General features: G+C 45.3%; 1 protein-coding gene across 3 annotated transcripts; it reads right to left on the bottom strand.

The window, feature by feature from the left end:
• Positions 1-1,436: 1,436 nt before the first annotated feature.
• On the bottom strand, positions 1,437-11,602 carry LOC147897145 (pentatricopeptide repeat-containing protein At4g13650-like). 3 transcript variants are annotated; one of them, XM_087381853.1, is made up of 3 exons: positions 8,793-11,602; positions 1,895-1,971; positions 1,437-1,847 (listed from the first exon to the last, which is right to left on the bottom strand). In XM_087381853.1, the coding sequence occupies exon 1, from the start codon at positions 11,486-11,488 to the stop codon at positions 9,338-9,340; it is 2,151 nt and encodes a 716-aa protein (XP_087237979.1). In that variant the 5' UTR covers positions 11,489-11,602; the 3' UTR covers positions 1,437-1,847; positions 1,895-1,971; positions 8,793-9,337. The 3 variants fall into 3 exon arrangements, with proteins under 3 accessions (XP_087237979.1, XP_087237978.1, XP_087237977.1); XM_087381852.1 differs by having other exon boundaries at positions 1,437-1,971; XM_087381851.1 differs by having other exon boundaries at positions 1,437-1,971; positions 8,832-11,602.
• Between the last annotated feature and the right edge of the window lie 2,074 nt (positions 11,603-13,676).

Here is a 13,676-nt window from a genome sequence, read left to right as displayed (position 1 = left end):
AGTTTATTACTGAGCCTAAGAACAATTTACATTGATGAAAATTTAATGGACTACATCCATAGTTCATTACACCTTTCTCGGATACTCCCAATGAACTGCCTTTGACACGCATCATGGTGAAACTCTACTATTGTGTAATCCTTGTAAGAGGCTTGGTAAAGATGACTTCTATGTGCTCATCACACGCATGAATTACATGATTTGGACTTAGCTTGATTAGTGCTCCGTTTCAATTACTATCAATATATCATATTAGTTTCACATTATCGCTTCTCTCAAATATGTTTCTACATCATGATACAACTTAACAAATTTGATCTTAGCTATTTCCCCCCATAGCATTTTTTAGGGTTTGCCATGTACTAGGACACAAATGCTACTAGGAAAAGCTGTTCTCACCCAATAGTCGTCACAATGATCATGCTTTTGATAGGGCACCTATATATAGAGTTCCATCTACAACTCTAGGGCTATCCTTGCTCTTCAATAATTTATCATCTAGATTCAGTGTTGTATTCATAACGTTACAATCATGCATCCTAAATCTTTTAATCATTTTATACGCACAATTTGTTTGGGTTCAAAATGTTTCATTGTTGTCTGTGTAAACTTCGATACCTAGACAATTTTCTTCATATCTTGCATGAAGATAAAATAAGAACAAATTCATTTCTTTATATCTTTAGAATTTCACCACAAATTACCAAAGAAACGATCCACCGAAATTATGTTGTTGGTCCTTTATGTTGAAGCATGCTCATATGCTTCTAATAGTCTACACTTGAATCATTTGCTTGTATCAAGGCACACCCCTAAAATAACAACATTTCTTAAGGAAAGCCACCTTGAATAGAAGGTGATCAAGTTACCTTTGAATATGAATACAAAGTTTGCCAATACCATTTTGGAAGCACAATTGAAAGATATGCCGTAGGCTGCCCTTTCTCTTCCTCACTCTGTCACCAACCCATAAGGTATGAAATTATGAGTCACTCAAGCATAAAAAAGGATAAAAGTGTTTGTCCTGTCCTTCCATCCTACAAGCTGAATATTCTGTTGTCATAGGAATAGAAGCCTCGTTTTAAAATTTTATTCTCCTTTGTTACTCCACGATTGGCTATGTTTTTGCACTCCTAGAAGTATGACCCTGCTGGCCACACTTGAAGCACTTGCCTTCATGTATTGCTGTCATCGCTCAGGAGCAGACCTCTTACACAATTTTGACCTGTCCTTCATAAGTGGCTGATTTCTGTTCAGAACAAAATCAGACTTCTGAAACACGATCCTTCCTGATTTCTCCGCGTCCCTATACTTCTTTAGTGACTGATTTCTGTTTGGCACTGCCTTATACTTATGGAACACCAACCTCCTGTTTTCAGCAACTTTCACCCAAAAGTATTGTATCTTCTCAAGCTTCACAGCTATGTCAACTTGCTAAAGGCTTGAGATTTCAACTAAGTTTCCAAACGATGAGGTACGTAAACAATTCTTCACCCATGCATTGACAAGGATTTTCCCAGTGCACCATGATCTCTCTTGAATCTCGACCATGTGTAAGATATTTGTCTCATTCTCCGCATGGCTGCCCAGTATAGAACGACCTGATCCTCAAGATGACAGGCTATGAAACGGATACATCTCTGAAAAATAAACAGAGGTCTCTCAACCATTCAAATAGGAAAGTAGGAACTTGGGTTGCCTACTCCTTTGTATTTCTTGAGGAGCTTATCTCCGATTTTCATTCAAGACCTTTCTCAGTTTCTTCCACCCTTGTACTCCTGGAATAAAATGATCTACTATTTCATTCATGCCCGGAACGAACATGCCAATACACCAATAATTTCTCTCTGAAGGTGCCTGGAAAAAAAGCTGTTCCTGAATCTACTTCTTGAACCCTAACCATGTGTAAGTTGGTTCTGTTGAGCTCCACATGGCTACCCGCATACACGGCCTAACCTTCGAGACCAAGGGCTGCAAAAAAAAAGATTCTCATCATCATGCTCAATAATTTTTTACACAAATCTGAAAGAGCACCACCAAATTTCTAACAACTCATTAAATTGACAGACTTCTAATTAATTTTTAATAATTATTTGTCCTTCTCCTTGATGACTCTTCTTCTTAAACCATGTTGGACTTTGGCTGGATGAACAAATCAGTGTTACCTTACTGCTTTAAAACCCAAAATGAAGGGAATTCCACACAATAAAAAGAACATAGAACACAATAGAGGGGACTCTAAGCAGTCCCCCCTCCTACTGAGAATCTGTATATACAATGGAAGAGACAAGCGAGGAGTGAACAATCTTGCTCATCTAGCAAACTCTGGGAAAACTCTACTTTGGTGAGATCTGCATCCATTGGAGGGCAAGGCCTTACAGGCAGTCACTACAATACTAAAGTAAAATTGGCAAAAAAGCCCCAAATTTGTGAAGGGCGAATCAGCCAAAAAGAGGGCAAATTCATGAAAGCCCCAAATGCAACTGTACCAGCAAACGTCTCTGCAATGTTCCAATCAAGACTGGAAATGTGAACCCAATGGCAAGCCAGCTTACTGGAACTGGCAGAAATAGCTAGGAACCAGCTGTATGCTCCTGACAGGTGATCCGTACAACTGTGCAGATGGTGCAGCACTGGACAGATGCCAGAAACTGAAACTGAACTGGAGAATTTCCTGTGCAAGCAGGAACTGACAAAAAATCCATACAGTTTCTATGGCGGTACGAGCATTTATACGGCTGTACAGACAGGCTATAGTGGAACTAAGCCTGGTTGAAACGTTGCAAAAGGCTATCATGCCTGTACGGAGCTGCCTAGTCTGAGGTCTAGAAGTGGAAATGGTGTTAAAAGATGATTTCTAGTCATGAACAACTGGCAGGAGCTTCCAAATGGCATGGAAACTGTCCTGAGTGTAGATGTGGCTTCCAACAGCTCAATGGATCTGCGCTGGAGCTGTGCAAACAAAGAATAGCTCGCTGAATTGGAAAATTTGATTTGATTCCTTTCTTCTCTTCTGATCAATCTTCTTCTTTTTAAGTCCTGGCTGGTCCCAGTAGAAGCATTGTGTCTTCTTCTTGCCTCCACTGAGAGAAGAGTCTTCATCATCGTCCCGTTTGTCATTTCTCCTTTGCTGCTGTTGCCAGGCCTACCCTTCCATGTGCCTTTGTGCTGTTGTCTTGTGCATAAAAGGTCTTATCTTCTTTTCCGTCATACTTTCTCTCCCAAGCTTCTTCCTAAAGAAGCAAAAGCACTACCTCCTTAAAAGTCACCGGTGCCGACTGTTGTCCTACAACCATCGCTGTAACAAACCCTTTGTAGCTCTTCGGGAGCATACCAAGCAATAGCCTAGCAATTGGTGCTGAATCTGTCTATTGACCAACTGTTGATAGATGATTCCTCACCACCTTCATCCTGGGTGATGAGATCCCTCACAATGCCCCCCTCCTCCATCTTCATGTTATAGAATAAAGATACAAGTCGAGGATCCTGGCCGCAATGTTGATTTCATACATGTCTATCGGTGTGGTCCTTGCTAAAAACGTCGTGTCTGCGAATTCAATGTGAGGGCGGACCAAGTCTGCAGTTGTGCCAATGATGATGGTGGTAAGATCTTGTAGTACCCTATCCCTGAATACTATTGGATCTGCTGGTGTCGTCATAGTCCTAGCCGGCTTTTTGATAGCTTTTGGACTTGACTCCACTCCTATCATAATCTCCCAGATCATCCAAACCACTAGGATGCTCTGGATCTTCATCATCTTGAGAGAATAGTTACTTCCTAAGAGCTTACCTAGCAGCCATGATGATGAAGCGAAGGGCTTAGGAAGTGTACACATTATTTGAATCTCAATGACCCTCCCTGCAAGATACCTGTCCTTCAGATTTCTACAAGCTGAATTGATGTCTCCTTTCACAAGAATCTCACCATCAAGCTTCCGACACTTGTGAGTCTCCCTGAAGGCCTGATACCATGTTACATGGCCAACGCTCTCCGCTGCGGAAGATAAATAGCCCAGGAATGTAGACTGTACTACACAGCTTATGGACAATCCCTCAGCCTCCCTCCTGCCTTGGTAGATACCCAATATTGGTGGCTTGATAGAATGGATAGCATAGATAGCCCAAAGGCTGGGGGGCCTTTACAGAGGGCTGCAGCCCCTGGAAAATCAAACGACCAATTGTAGATTGGCCCAACTTGTACCTGCAGATATAGATGGCCCAAAACAGCCGCCTTGCTACCTTATGTCTCCAGGCACCTATATCTCGCTCTGCCCCAAGCACCAGTTCTCTTCTATGCATCCTACGCAATCTGGTGCTGCTAGTAACAGCCTTGTCTGTTGGTCCACGTCTCCATTTTCCTTGAGCACCCTTTGCTGTTGGTCTTGGTTACAGTTGTTGCACCAGGTGTGGGCCTTTCTGGCCACTGTTTAGAGCTTGTCCTTCTCTCCAATAGCAGCCTGGTGACACTGCCTATGCTCTCCATGTGGCTATTAAAGTGCAGTGGAATACGCAAACAGAAAAGAGAGAGCAGATCTGTGAATAGAGAGAGACAGCACAAAACTATGTCTAGAGAAAGAAAGAACTGCACAGCAAACTGTAGTGGACTGCAAGGCACAAGTGCTGGAAAAACCTCTGCTCTTTACTGCTGAGTAAAACCACAACTGAAAGATCAAGTCTAAAGGCTGAAATCGGCACCTCGGAAGACTCCAAACTGTCACGCACTTGTACTTCTCTCAAGAAATAAAGAGAAAAATTTCATATTGATTTTGGTCAAGATAATTGACTTCAGTTAATTCGAACGATAGATCTCTGTGTAATTTGAGTCGCTCCAACTTTGAGGCTACACTCCAACTCTACCATCTCGGGAATGCCACAAGTCACTAATATGAGTACCTATAAGAGGAGAGCACAGGGAGTTTGTAGATCCCTCGTCGACTGTTCCTTCCCAAACTACCCCACCTGCCGCTTTGAGTGGAACATAAAGAACTTGGACCGTATGCTTCCCCCTTCTGCTGTTGAAAATGATGTTCAACCTGCCCTCACCTTCAATTAGTACAATGGACTTATCACCAATGCAAATACAACCTGACTGCCACCAAAGATCCTAAAACTACTCTTGGGAATGCATCATGTGCTTGGAAGATCCACTGTCCACATTCCATTCTCAAGACTCACCAATGGTGTGACCTGCTGCCTCCCTGCTCGAAGGTGGAACTCCTGTGTCCACGATCTCCACGTGTACAAATGCTAGCGTTGTTGTGGCTGCTGCTGAGGAACCAGTATCCTTCTCGTGGCTCCATACACTTTCTCCAATAGTGACCCTTCTTCCCACAGAGGTTACATAACTGATTCGCCTTCAAGGCCTCACGGAACACATGGACTTCTTATCTGAAGACTTTCCTCTACCCTTGTTGTGTTGCTTCTCCCGGTTGACTGCACGGCGACCAAGGCTTCCGATCCTCCACCCTGTAGGAAGTTGTCGAATCACTCCTCTTGGTCCAACACCATAGGATGAGAGTGTTGAGTCTCCCACTCGTCATCAAGGATGAGTAGAACGCTTAGTGCTATTCAGGAAGGTGGGACAGCAATGCGATGGCCATATCCTCCAAAGATGTCTCCTTCCCAACTTGAAGGACCTCTAGTTGAAGTGCTTGTAACTTGTTAATGTGGTCCCACATGGTTGTTGACCTCGCGTGGACCAACACTCACATCTACACTTCCAAAGGAGGCGTGCTTCTGTTAGAATGTCACTGCCCCACCTGTGAGCCCCCGATTTGAGGGGACAAGGGGGCAGGAGACTATAGGGGGCTGGGCAGGAAGAAACCAGAGGACCTACCTGCTGGCCTGGAACCCATGCAACAGGATGATGATGGTGCAGCATTGGAGGCGCCTCCTGGAGCAGCATGTTGTCGGGTTTGTGGACTGCATCAGCAGCCCATGTGCTGGGCACATGGGCCTTTATATAGGCCTGGCCCAAGCCGGCCAGATCAGCCAGCAAATGGCTGACCAATCTGGTCGGTGGTGGGGCCCTCCAGGTCGGTGCTACAGCAGGGGGTCGGCCCCCTGCTGGTCGGTTTTCTGAGCCCAGGACTGGGCCTATAAATAGTCCCGCTTCTCCCTCATTTCTCATCACCTACACTGGAAGCCTTGCACCCGGCAAGAGTGCTGGGAGAGGAGAGTGCTCAGGTTTTTGGGCAGCAACCTTTGCTATCTTCTTTCCTCATCTCTGAGCTTTTGTCAGCCCACATCTTGTGGAAGAATATATCTGAGTTTTGGTCTCTCTCTCTCCTATCTCTTAAGAGGAAGGTTGTGTACGAGTGTGATCATCTACATAGTCTACTGAGTGTTGTATGAGCTGCGATTGGAGTGAGAGGTGTGAGGGATTCTATCCTCTACTTTCCAACAGCTTCATGGGTGATACAATGTTATAGAGAGAAGCCAAATGCTTCAGGATTCCTTTGGCTCTGTCCTTCACATAGTCGATCATCTGAGAGGTACAATTGAGGAATATGAAGGATCAAACTCACACTTTGACACCTGTGCCAAGGTTTCCTTCTCCTTGAGCTAAGGTTTCCAAGTTTCTCCTCATTCGGATCTGCAACATTGATTCCATCATTACCCTCCACACACGTAGTTGTGTCCGTCCAACTACCAGTCTATTGAGAATGTAGGTAGTATGGGGACCTTCATTGGCTTCTCAGCCCATCTCAAGTAGACTTGCCATCTTGTGGGGTGAGCGTGGTCTTGTGAAAATGGGAGGGTCGGTGGGAAAAAAGAGAAAGAATTGGCTCCACAGAGATTTGCAGCAACGCCACCTCCTCGTACTGTGCAGACTTCGAGCAGTGTCTTCTTCTTCCATGAACTGTCCATGCCTCAGCTAATCAAGTGTCACCAGCTCCTGCTCTGTACGCTGTCTTAGTCCAAGGCTTTTACACAACATTGTGCTCTGGTACCATGCCAGAGTGCAGTGGAATATGCAAACAGAAAAGCGAGAGCAGATCTGCGAATAGAGAGAGACAGCACAAAATTGTGTAGAGAGAAAAAATTGCAATGGACTACAACGCACAAGTGCTGGAAAAACCTCTGCTCCTTACAGCTGAGTAAAACCACAACAGGAAGATAAACTCCAAGGCTGAAAATCTGCACCTCGGAAGACTCCGAACACAAGGCTGGCCTGCGCATGTGAACTCTAAATGATGGGCACAATGGCCCAATTTATAGGAGGGAGACTGGCCACCTAGCCCAACTGGGTTTGGTTGGCTGGTCTGCTTAACCCGACCTGATCTGGTCGGTTTGACCAGCCCTAGTCACATCGGCTGACCGGACCCTGGTTGGATGGTTAGCTTGGCCTGTTTGGCCCTAACCCAGCTGGCAATAGCCAGCCCTAACTGACCCAGGCCATTAATAGGCCCTCTAACTAGCCCTTTGCTTGCGCATAACCAGCCTATCTTGCCCTGGCACTGCCCCCAAGTAACCCCTTATTTTACAGGAAGAACCTACTTACTGCACAGCCACAAAGAAGCCCTCACTCCCTGTAGTACAAACAGGAGATGACCAACTTTAACAGTGGCAGCCCTGCCAATGCCCTCAGATTTCCCCCCCCTCCCCCCCCCCCCCCAGCTGCCCGCTTGGCCTCTCGGAGTCCCTGTTGGTGCACCGCCCACATGCTCTCTTCATTTGGGGGCTCACAGGTGGAGAGGTGGCCTACATAATTCCAACACCCCCTCTAAACAACCCACCATGGGCCAATACCCACATGTTGAGGCAGATGCTCCGTTAGCTCCCATGGAGACATTTGTGAAGAAGGGATGCAGATGCATTGAGAAGCAGCACCCATGACGGAGGGGGCTGCATGTTGGGACAGTTCTTTCCTGTCCCAGAAAGCTTTGCTGTCCATGGGGAGGATGATGAGGCATACTACCTCATACAAGGCACCCTAGATGATGATGAGCCATATATTTGCCATATGGCAATCAGTTTGACATGCTCATGTGGCAAAACAGTCATGGAGCAGCACATGATGTGTCAGCAGCAACGTGTGAAAGCATATCCATGTGGCAGATCAGCCACGTGGCATGGTCAACAAATGACAAGGCGTCAGCCATGTGGCAGTCAGCATCTGGTCGGCTGTTCTGGTCTGCTACAGGTCGGCAGCTGGTCCGTTATGGGTCAGCTCTAGGACTATCAGCCCTACTTGGTTGGCTCAGCCTAGCTCTTGCTTGGGCTATGTAAGTAGAGGTTGCACCTCCACTCTCCATCACAATCACATCATTCACCAGTGGCTCTTCACCTCTTCGTCACTTGAAAAAAACAAGAGTGTTCAAGCAGTGTCGAGTGTGGCACATTGTTCCATCACTTGTGGAGATTCAGTTTTCAGCCTCATCGGGCCATGTATATGCAAATCTACATTGTCTCCTATCTCTCTCTCATGTGTGAACTATTCTTGGTTAAAGATTGCTTCGGCTGAAGTGCACTGCATGCATGGCGAAACCTCTCACAATAGAATATTGCAATAGTTCTTGCCTACGACATAAGAAATTCCAGTGACCAAGTTGTTTTGAGTCAAAACTGTAGGAGGTGGGCAGTTAGAAGATAAGCAGTTTGTTATTACAAGGCAGCCAGACCAATATTATGAAATCGCTACCATAGGACAGGGAGACTGCACTGATTATTTGAAAATGTAGATTAGTGTTTGAGAGCATTGCACAGTTTCCCTTGTAGAGTATGCTACTGTCACAATTTTAGGAATTGAAAACCACCTCAATGAACTTTGGTCTCTAGCTTTTCCCTACCTCTTCACAGTGCTCTTTGTCAGTAGTATTAGAGCCTACCTTGTTCATTGTGACCAAAAAGTGTTTTAAATGGCACTGCAGCAGCCATTTTAAGTTTGCCAAGCCCTCTGTTGAAGATAATTAAAGCTTTAGAGTTCTTGGGATAATTGAGCCTGCCAGTTCGAAGCCCTTGGAACAGGAGTTCTCTGAGTCATCAACTGCACACAAAGGCCTTAGTGACCCATCGTTGAGCTTCAAAAAGGCTACAATAAACACTGCAATATAAAGCAGCAAGTGAGATAAGTCACTACTGTGGAGTGGCTCTACAGTGACAACGAAGAGTTTGAAGTCCCTCAACAGCTGCCCACAGCAGTGGGTTGAGTCCAAAAGCAATAACCCACTCTTCACTTTGCGAGCCAAGCCAGCGACCCATTTTTTCCCTTTCTGCGGCCTCCATCAAACTGTCCATCCTTTGGCATTCATATGACTTGCTTCTGAGTGCTTACCTGATTGGCCTCACACAAAAAATGGGCTCTGCAATTGGCCTGAATAAAGCCACATCCTGGCTAATTTTTTACACTTCTCCCTTCCATAAGTTCCCTCACATCACCCCATCTTCCATCTTTGGCAAAGATATTTGAAAGTAGTACATATGGTGTTGCAATTTGTGAGTCCAAATTCATAACGTGTTCTGCAACTCGTACACCTCGATCCACATCATGATGCATCCTGCAGGCGCCAAGCAAGGTTGCCCACAAACACGCATCAGGGCTCACACGCATATTAGAGATCATGCCTTCTGCTTCATCCAACCGCCCAGCTCGGCCCAAAATATCAATCACGCACCCGTAATGCTCAACAGTCGGTGTGATGCCATGATCCTTGCTCATTGAATCAAAGCAACACATTGCTTCGTCTACCAGGCCTGCATGGCTGTATGCACGCAGCAGAGCAATAAAAGAAACCTCATTTGGGTTGACACCTTCCTGCTGCATTTTCTGGAACAGCTCAAACACCTTGTCACCATGCCCATGCTGGGCATACGCAGTGATCATGGCATTCCAAGAGACCACATTGCGTTGATAAATCTTGCTGAACAGAATGTGGGCATCCTCCAAAGCACCACATCTACCATACATGCTAATGAGAGCAGTTGTCACAGTAGTATTTGATTCATATCCGCTAGCAAAAATGTATGCGTTAATCACCTTACCTTCAGCTAGGGTAGATGGACTGGCACATGCACTCAATAAATTGACGAAGGTAACCTCATTTAGCTTCACACCACCGTGCTCCATTGCTTTAAGGATGCGTTGGGCCCCCTTTAACTGCCCTTGCTGGGCATACGCGGCTATCATGGCATTCCATGTGACAAGGTCACGTTCTCGCATATTGTCGAAAACCAAACACGCTTTCACCAAATCTCCACATTTGCCATACAAATTGATAAGTCCATTCCCCACTGCCACATTTGACTCACATCCACTGTAAACGATGCAACCATGGATGGCCTTACCTTGTGCTATAGTGGCCAAGTTAGCACATGCAGTCAGAGCACCCACAAGAGTGACCTCGTCTGGCTGTATGCCTTCCATTTGCATTTGATGGAAAAGACAAAGTGCCTTTGTCGGTTGTCCTTGCTGAGCACATGCTACAATCAGAGCCGTCCAAGAAATCACATCACGGTGTTGCAATTTGTGGAAGGCAGAGCATGCCCGTTCTAAATGCCCACACTTCCCGTACATATTGACAAGAGAATTCCCCACAGCTATATCTGAATCAATGCCACAAGAAACAATGGTTGCGTGGATGGTCTGACCTTCAGCTAGGGCTGACAGTTCAGCACAAGCACGTAGAGCACTAAGTAGAGTGGGCCTGTTTGGTACGACACTTTCATTCTGCATTTGCCGAAAGAGGTCGAGGGCCTCCGTGCCGTGCCCTTGCTGAACGTAGGCTGCAATCAAGCAGTTCCAGGACACCAAATTGCGCTGGTTCATCTCGTCGAACAGAGAACGAGCGTCCGTCAGAGCTCTACATATTCCATACATATTGACAAGAGCGGTTCCCAAAACAACATCCGACTCGTATCCACCAGCCACGATGAACGCATGGATGATTTTTCCATGTGTAAGGTCCGCTAAGCGGGTACATGCTCTCAGGACGCTGATGAACGTGACCTTGTTCGGGTCCACACCTTGGAGTTGCATTTGTCTAAAGACTTCGAGGGCTTCGCCATGCTGACACTGAGCGTATGCAGAGACCATGGCATTCCAGGATACAACATTTGGTTGAGGAAGTTTGTGAAACACAGACCATGCGTCCTCCATGGATCCGCATCTGCCATACATGCTGACAAGAAGGTTTGCGATGAAGGTGTCCTGCTCGAGTCCATGTTTGACAATGTGGGCATGGATGCAATTGCCCAGGGGTAGGGCAATGTGACCCTGTAAGAGAGAGGCGATAGTCTGGATGTCCAGCCATGGAGCTTGGATAGACTTATCAAAAGATGTTAAGCTTGCGGCTACAGGTTGCTCACCTACATCGATCCATGGCCTTCGCTTCCTCCTCCTCCTCCTGTTGCTGCTGCTGCTGCTGCGAGTAAGAAGATGGAGCGACCTGGTAGTCCACAGCGCTTGATCCTCGCAGGAATTCGCAGGGGGAATGGAGGTGCAGGAGGGATTGAGAGGCCTGCTTCCAAGCAACTGATGAGCCAGCATCGTTTCTTAATTTCAATTCCACCAAATTCCAATCACTGCTTAGTGCTGCGTATTGTTTCCAAGATGCAATTGCCATAGCCTCTTAGCTATCGATAGTGTGTTACTCCACGTATAGGGGAAAATCCTTGGAACATGGCTAGCGGCCTGCGTCAAGGGCAGAACGATTGAGGCCGCTAGCCATATTCCAAGGACTTTCCACTCCTCCAGCCTTGGACGCCGCTAGCCATGTTCCAAGGACTTTCCACCCACCAAAGCTCTCCTCCAACCCCTTCCCCCAAGCTGAGGCCACCACAAACCATGGTTGGGGAATTCAATTGTGATACCTGACTTTACCTCAGTTACATTAACTGTGGGTGGTTGAGATGAGATTCTCTCTAATGAAAGTGTCCTCATCGGACGGCTGCGATTGTATCTTAGCCGACCTTGGCCCTTTACGTAATTAAACACTTTGAGACGGGATTGCCAAGACTACCTCTTTTTAGGGTCTCACCTCGGCATCATGCTCGCAAGCGTGTCCTAGTTTTTTGGGCATCATACTTGCAAATGTGCCCTCGTTTGCCCTCGTTTTTTGGGCCTCTTCGATTTTGCTCGAAAAGGTTACCCGCAGCCCTCATAGTTGCCTCATGTGTGAAAAAAAAAAGAAAATGCCAACTTATATGCCACTTGTGAGATGGGAGGTATAGTTGACGCAAGTTGCCATGTTGGCACACTAAGTTGGCACTATGATAGATCGAGAAAAAGGTCGTTAGGCATAGTTGTTGTAATTAGTTAAATGTACCGTTATATAAAAGTCCATTTAAGGAGCAATTTCAAAGGAAAGGCAATCTTTGCCGCCCAAGCTCCAATCTCTCTCTTTCTTGTTTGATTAAGTCTTTCGTACCTGTGACATCTTTTTGGTGGAGACACCATGATCAACAAAATGAGACTTTGCCTCCTTAAAGTCACACCTAAAATCTTGGTTGCCCTACTCTGAGAATTAGTCCAATCTAATTCATGTGTCACAAGTCTAATAGCTCATCTCTCTGAAGCCAGTTTAACAACGCAAGATATGATTCAAAGATTTGTTTGAAGTCATTAACAGTTGCTCCAGAGGAACTTATGGCTATTTCATTTTTTGAATCTAGTAGAGTATCATAAATGGCCAATGCACAAAAAGTTCAAGAAATTAAGTTGTTCTTCCAAGGTCTAGCCATCACTTTGTACATTAGCTCGATAAGAATGTTAACAACTTATTGCCCCATTTACAATCAACTCTTACGAGCACTTTTGAGAATACTGACACTGTGAAAGACGCATTGACACAATTGTAAGATCTAAAGCAGCTCCCAATCGAAATGGTCTTCTAGTTTGGTGTCAAGATAACACACGTTTTGTTGCGTGTGGATCCCAAACATATTGGAAACCTCATACATTCCTCATATGGCGAGGATTGCAACTTGAGATCTCATGAAGAACGCAAGACCACTATCATAAGACCTTAAATGAGGCTCGGTTAGTAGCTGAACACATTGAGTTGGCAGCTACCGAGTTCTATTATCGAACACCTCCTCTTCCACCAATTCCTTCAATAGCTCTATGCCAATAGGATGGAGATTAATAGGACTCATAATGCTCAAGTAATAAATCTTCCTCCTTTTTAACAAAGGCAATCAAATTTCACAAAGAAGAAGAAGCTCCCACATCATGATCCTCATAGCAAACCTTATTGTTTTCAATATAACAAGTATACGTACATAAATAGTGTTTGATGCTTCAGTCCATGCAAAACACACAAACAAGCTTTTCCTATAAATTCTTAATCTCGAGAAAAGACCAATCGGATTCTTGAAGGAGGTCAAGTCTCTAGTCATCTACCAAACATCTAAAGACAATTGCAAGTGTCATCGAAGCAAAGGTTTACAATAATCTGGTCCTTGTGTGCTCCTTATCTTGGTGGATTCAGACTCTTTTCTCACTTCTTCATTTGGTTCTTCTATCCAAGGAAATAAGATCCCAAGAACAAAGTCACGTTCAAGGATAACTGGAGTATCCTCTACGGGTGCACAAATTGGGTGCAAAAAAATTCGTGGTGCCAACAATTGCTCTGCCGCAACTAAAAAATCTTTTTGGGTTACTCTTGGTTGTGATTGGCTTAGTTCTCAAGGCGTGTTGATTTGACTTGAAACACAATTGCTTACATCTCCTTGGT

This window comes from Dipteris shenzhenensis, chromosome 11, assembly GCF_047967505.1.
Source record: "Dipteris shenzhenensis isolate YYH24624 ecotype China chromosome 11, Dip_SZ_1.0, whole genome shotgun sequence".
NCBI lineage: Eukaryota > Viridiplantae > Streptophyta > Polypodiopsida > Gleicheniales > Dipteridaceae > Dipteris > Dipteris shenzhenensis.
The sequence above is the reverse complement of the archived record's forward strand: the minus strand, read 5'-3'. Positions and strand labels throughout refer to the sequence as shown.

Coding starts and splice junctions, on each gene's coding strand:
- LOC147897145 (XM_087381852.1), bottom strand. CDS start 11,488: ATGCTGGCTCATCAGTTGCTTGGAAGCAGGCCTCTCAATCCCTCCTGC.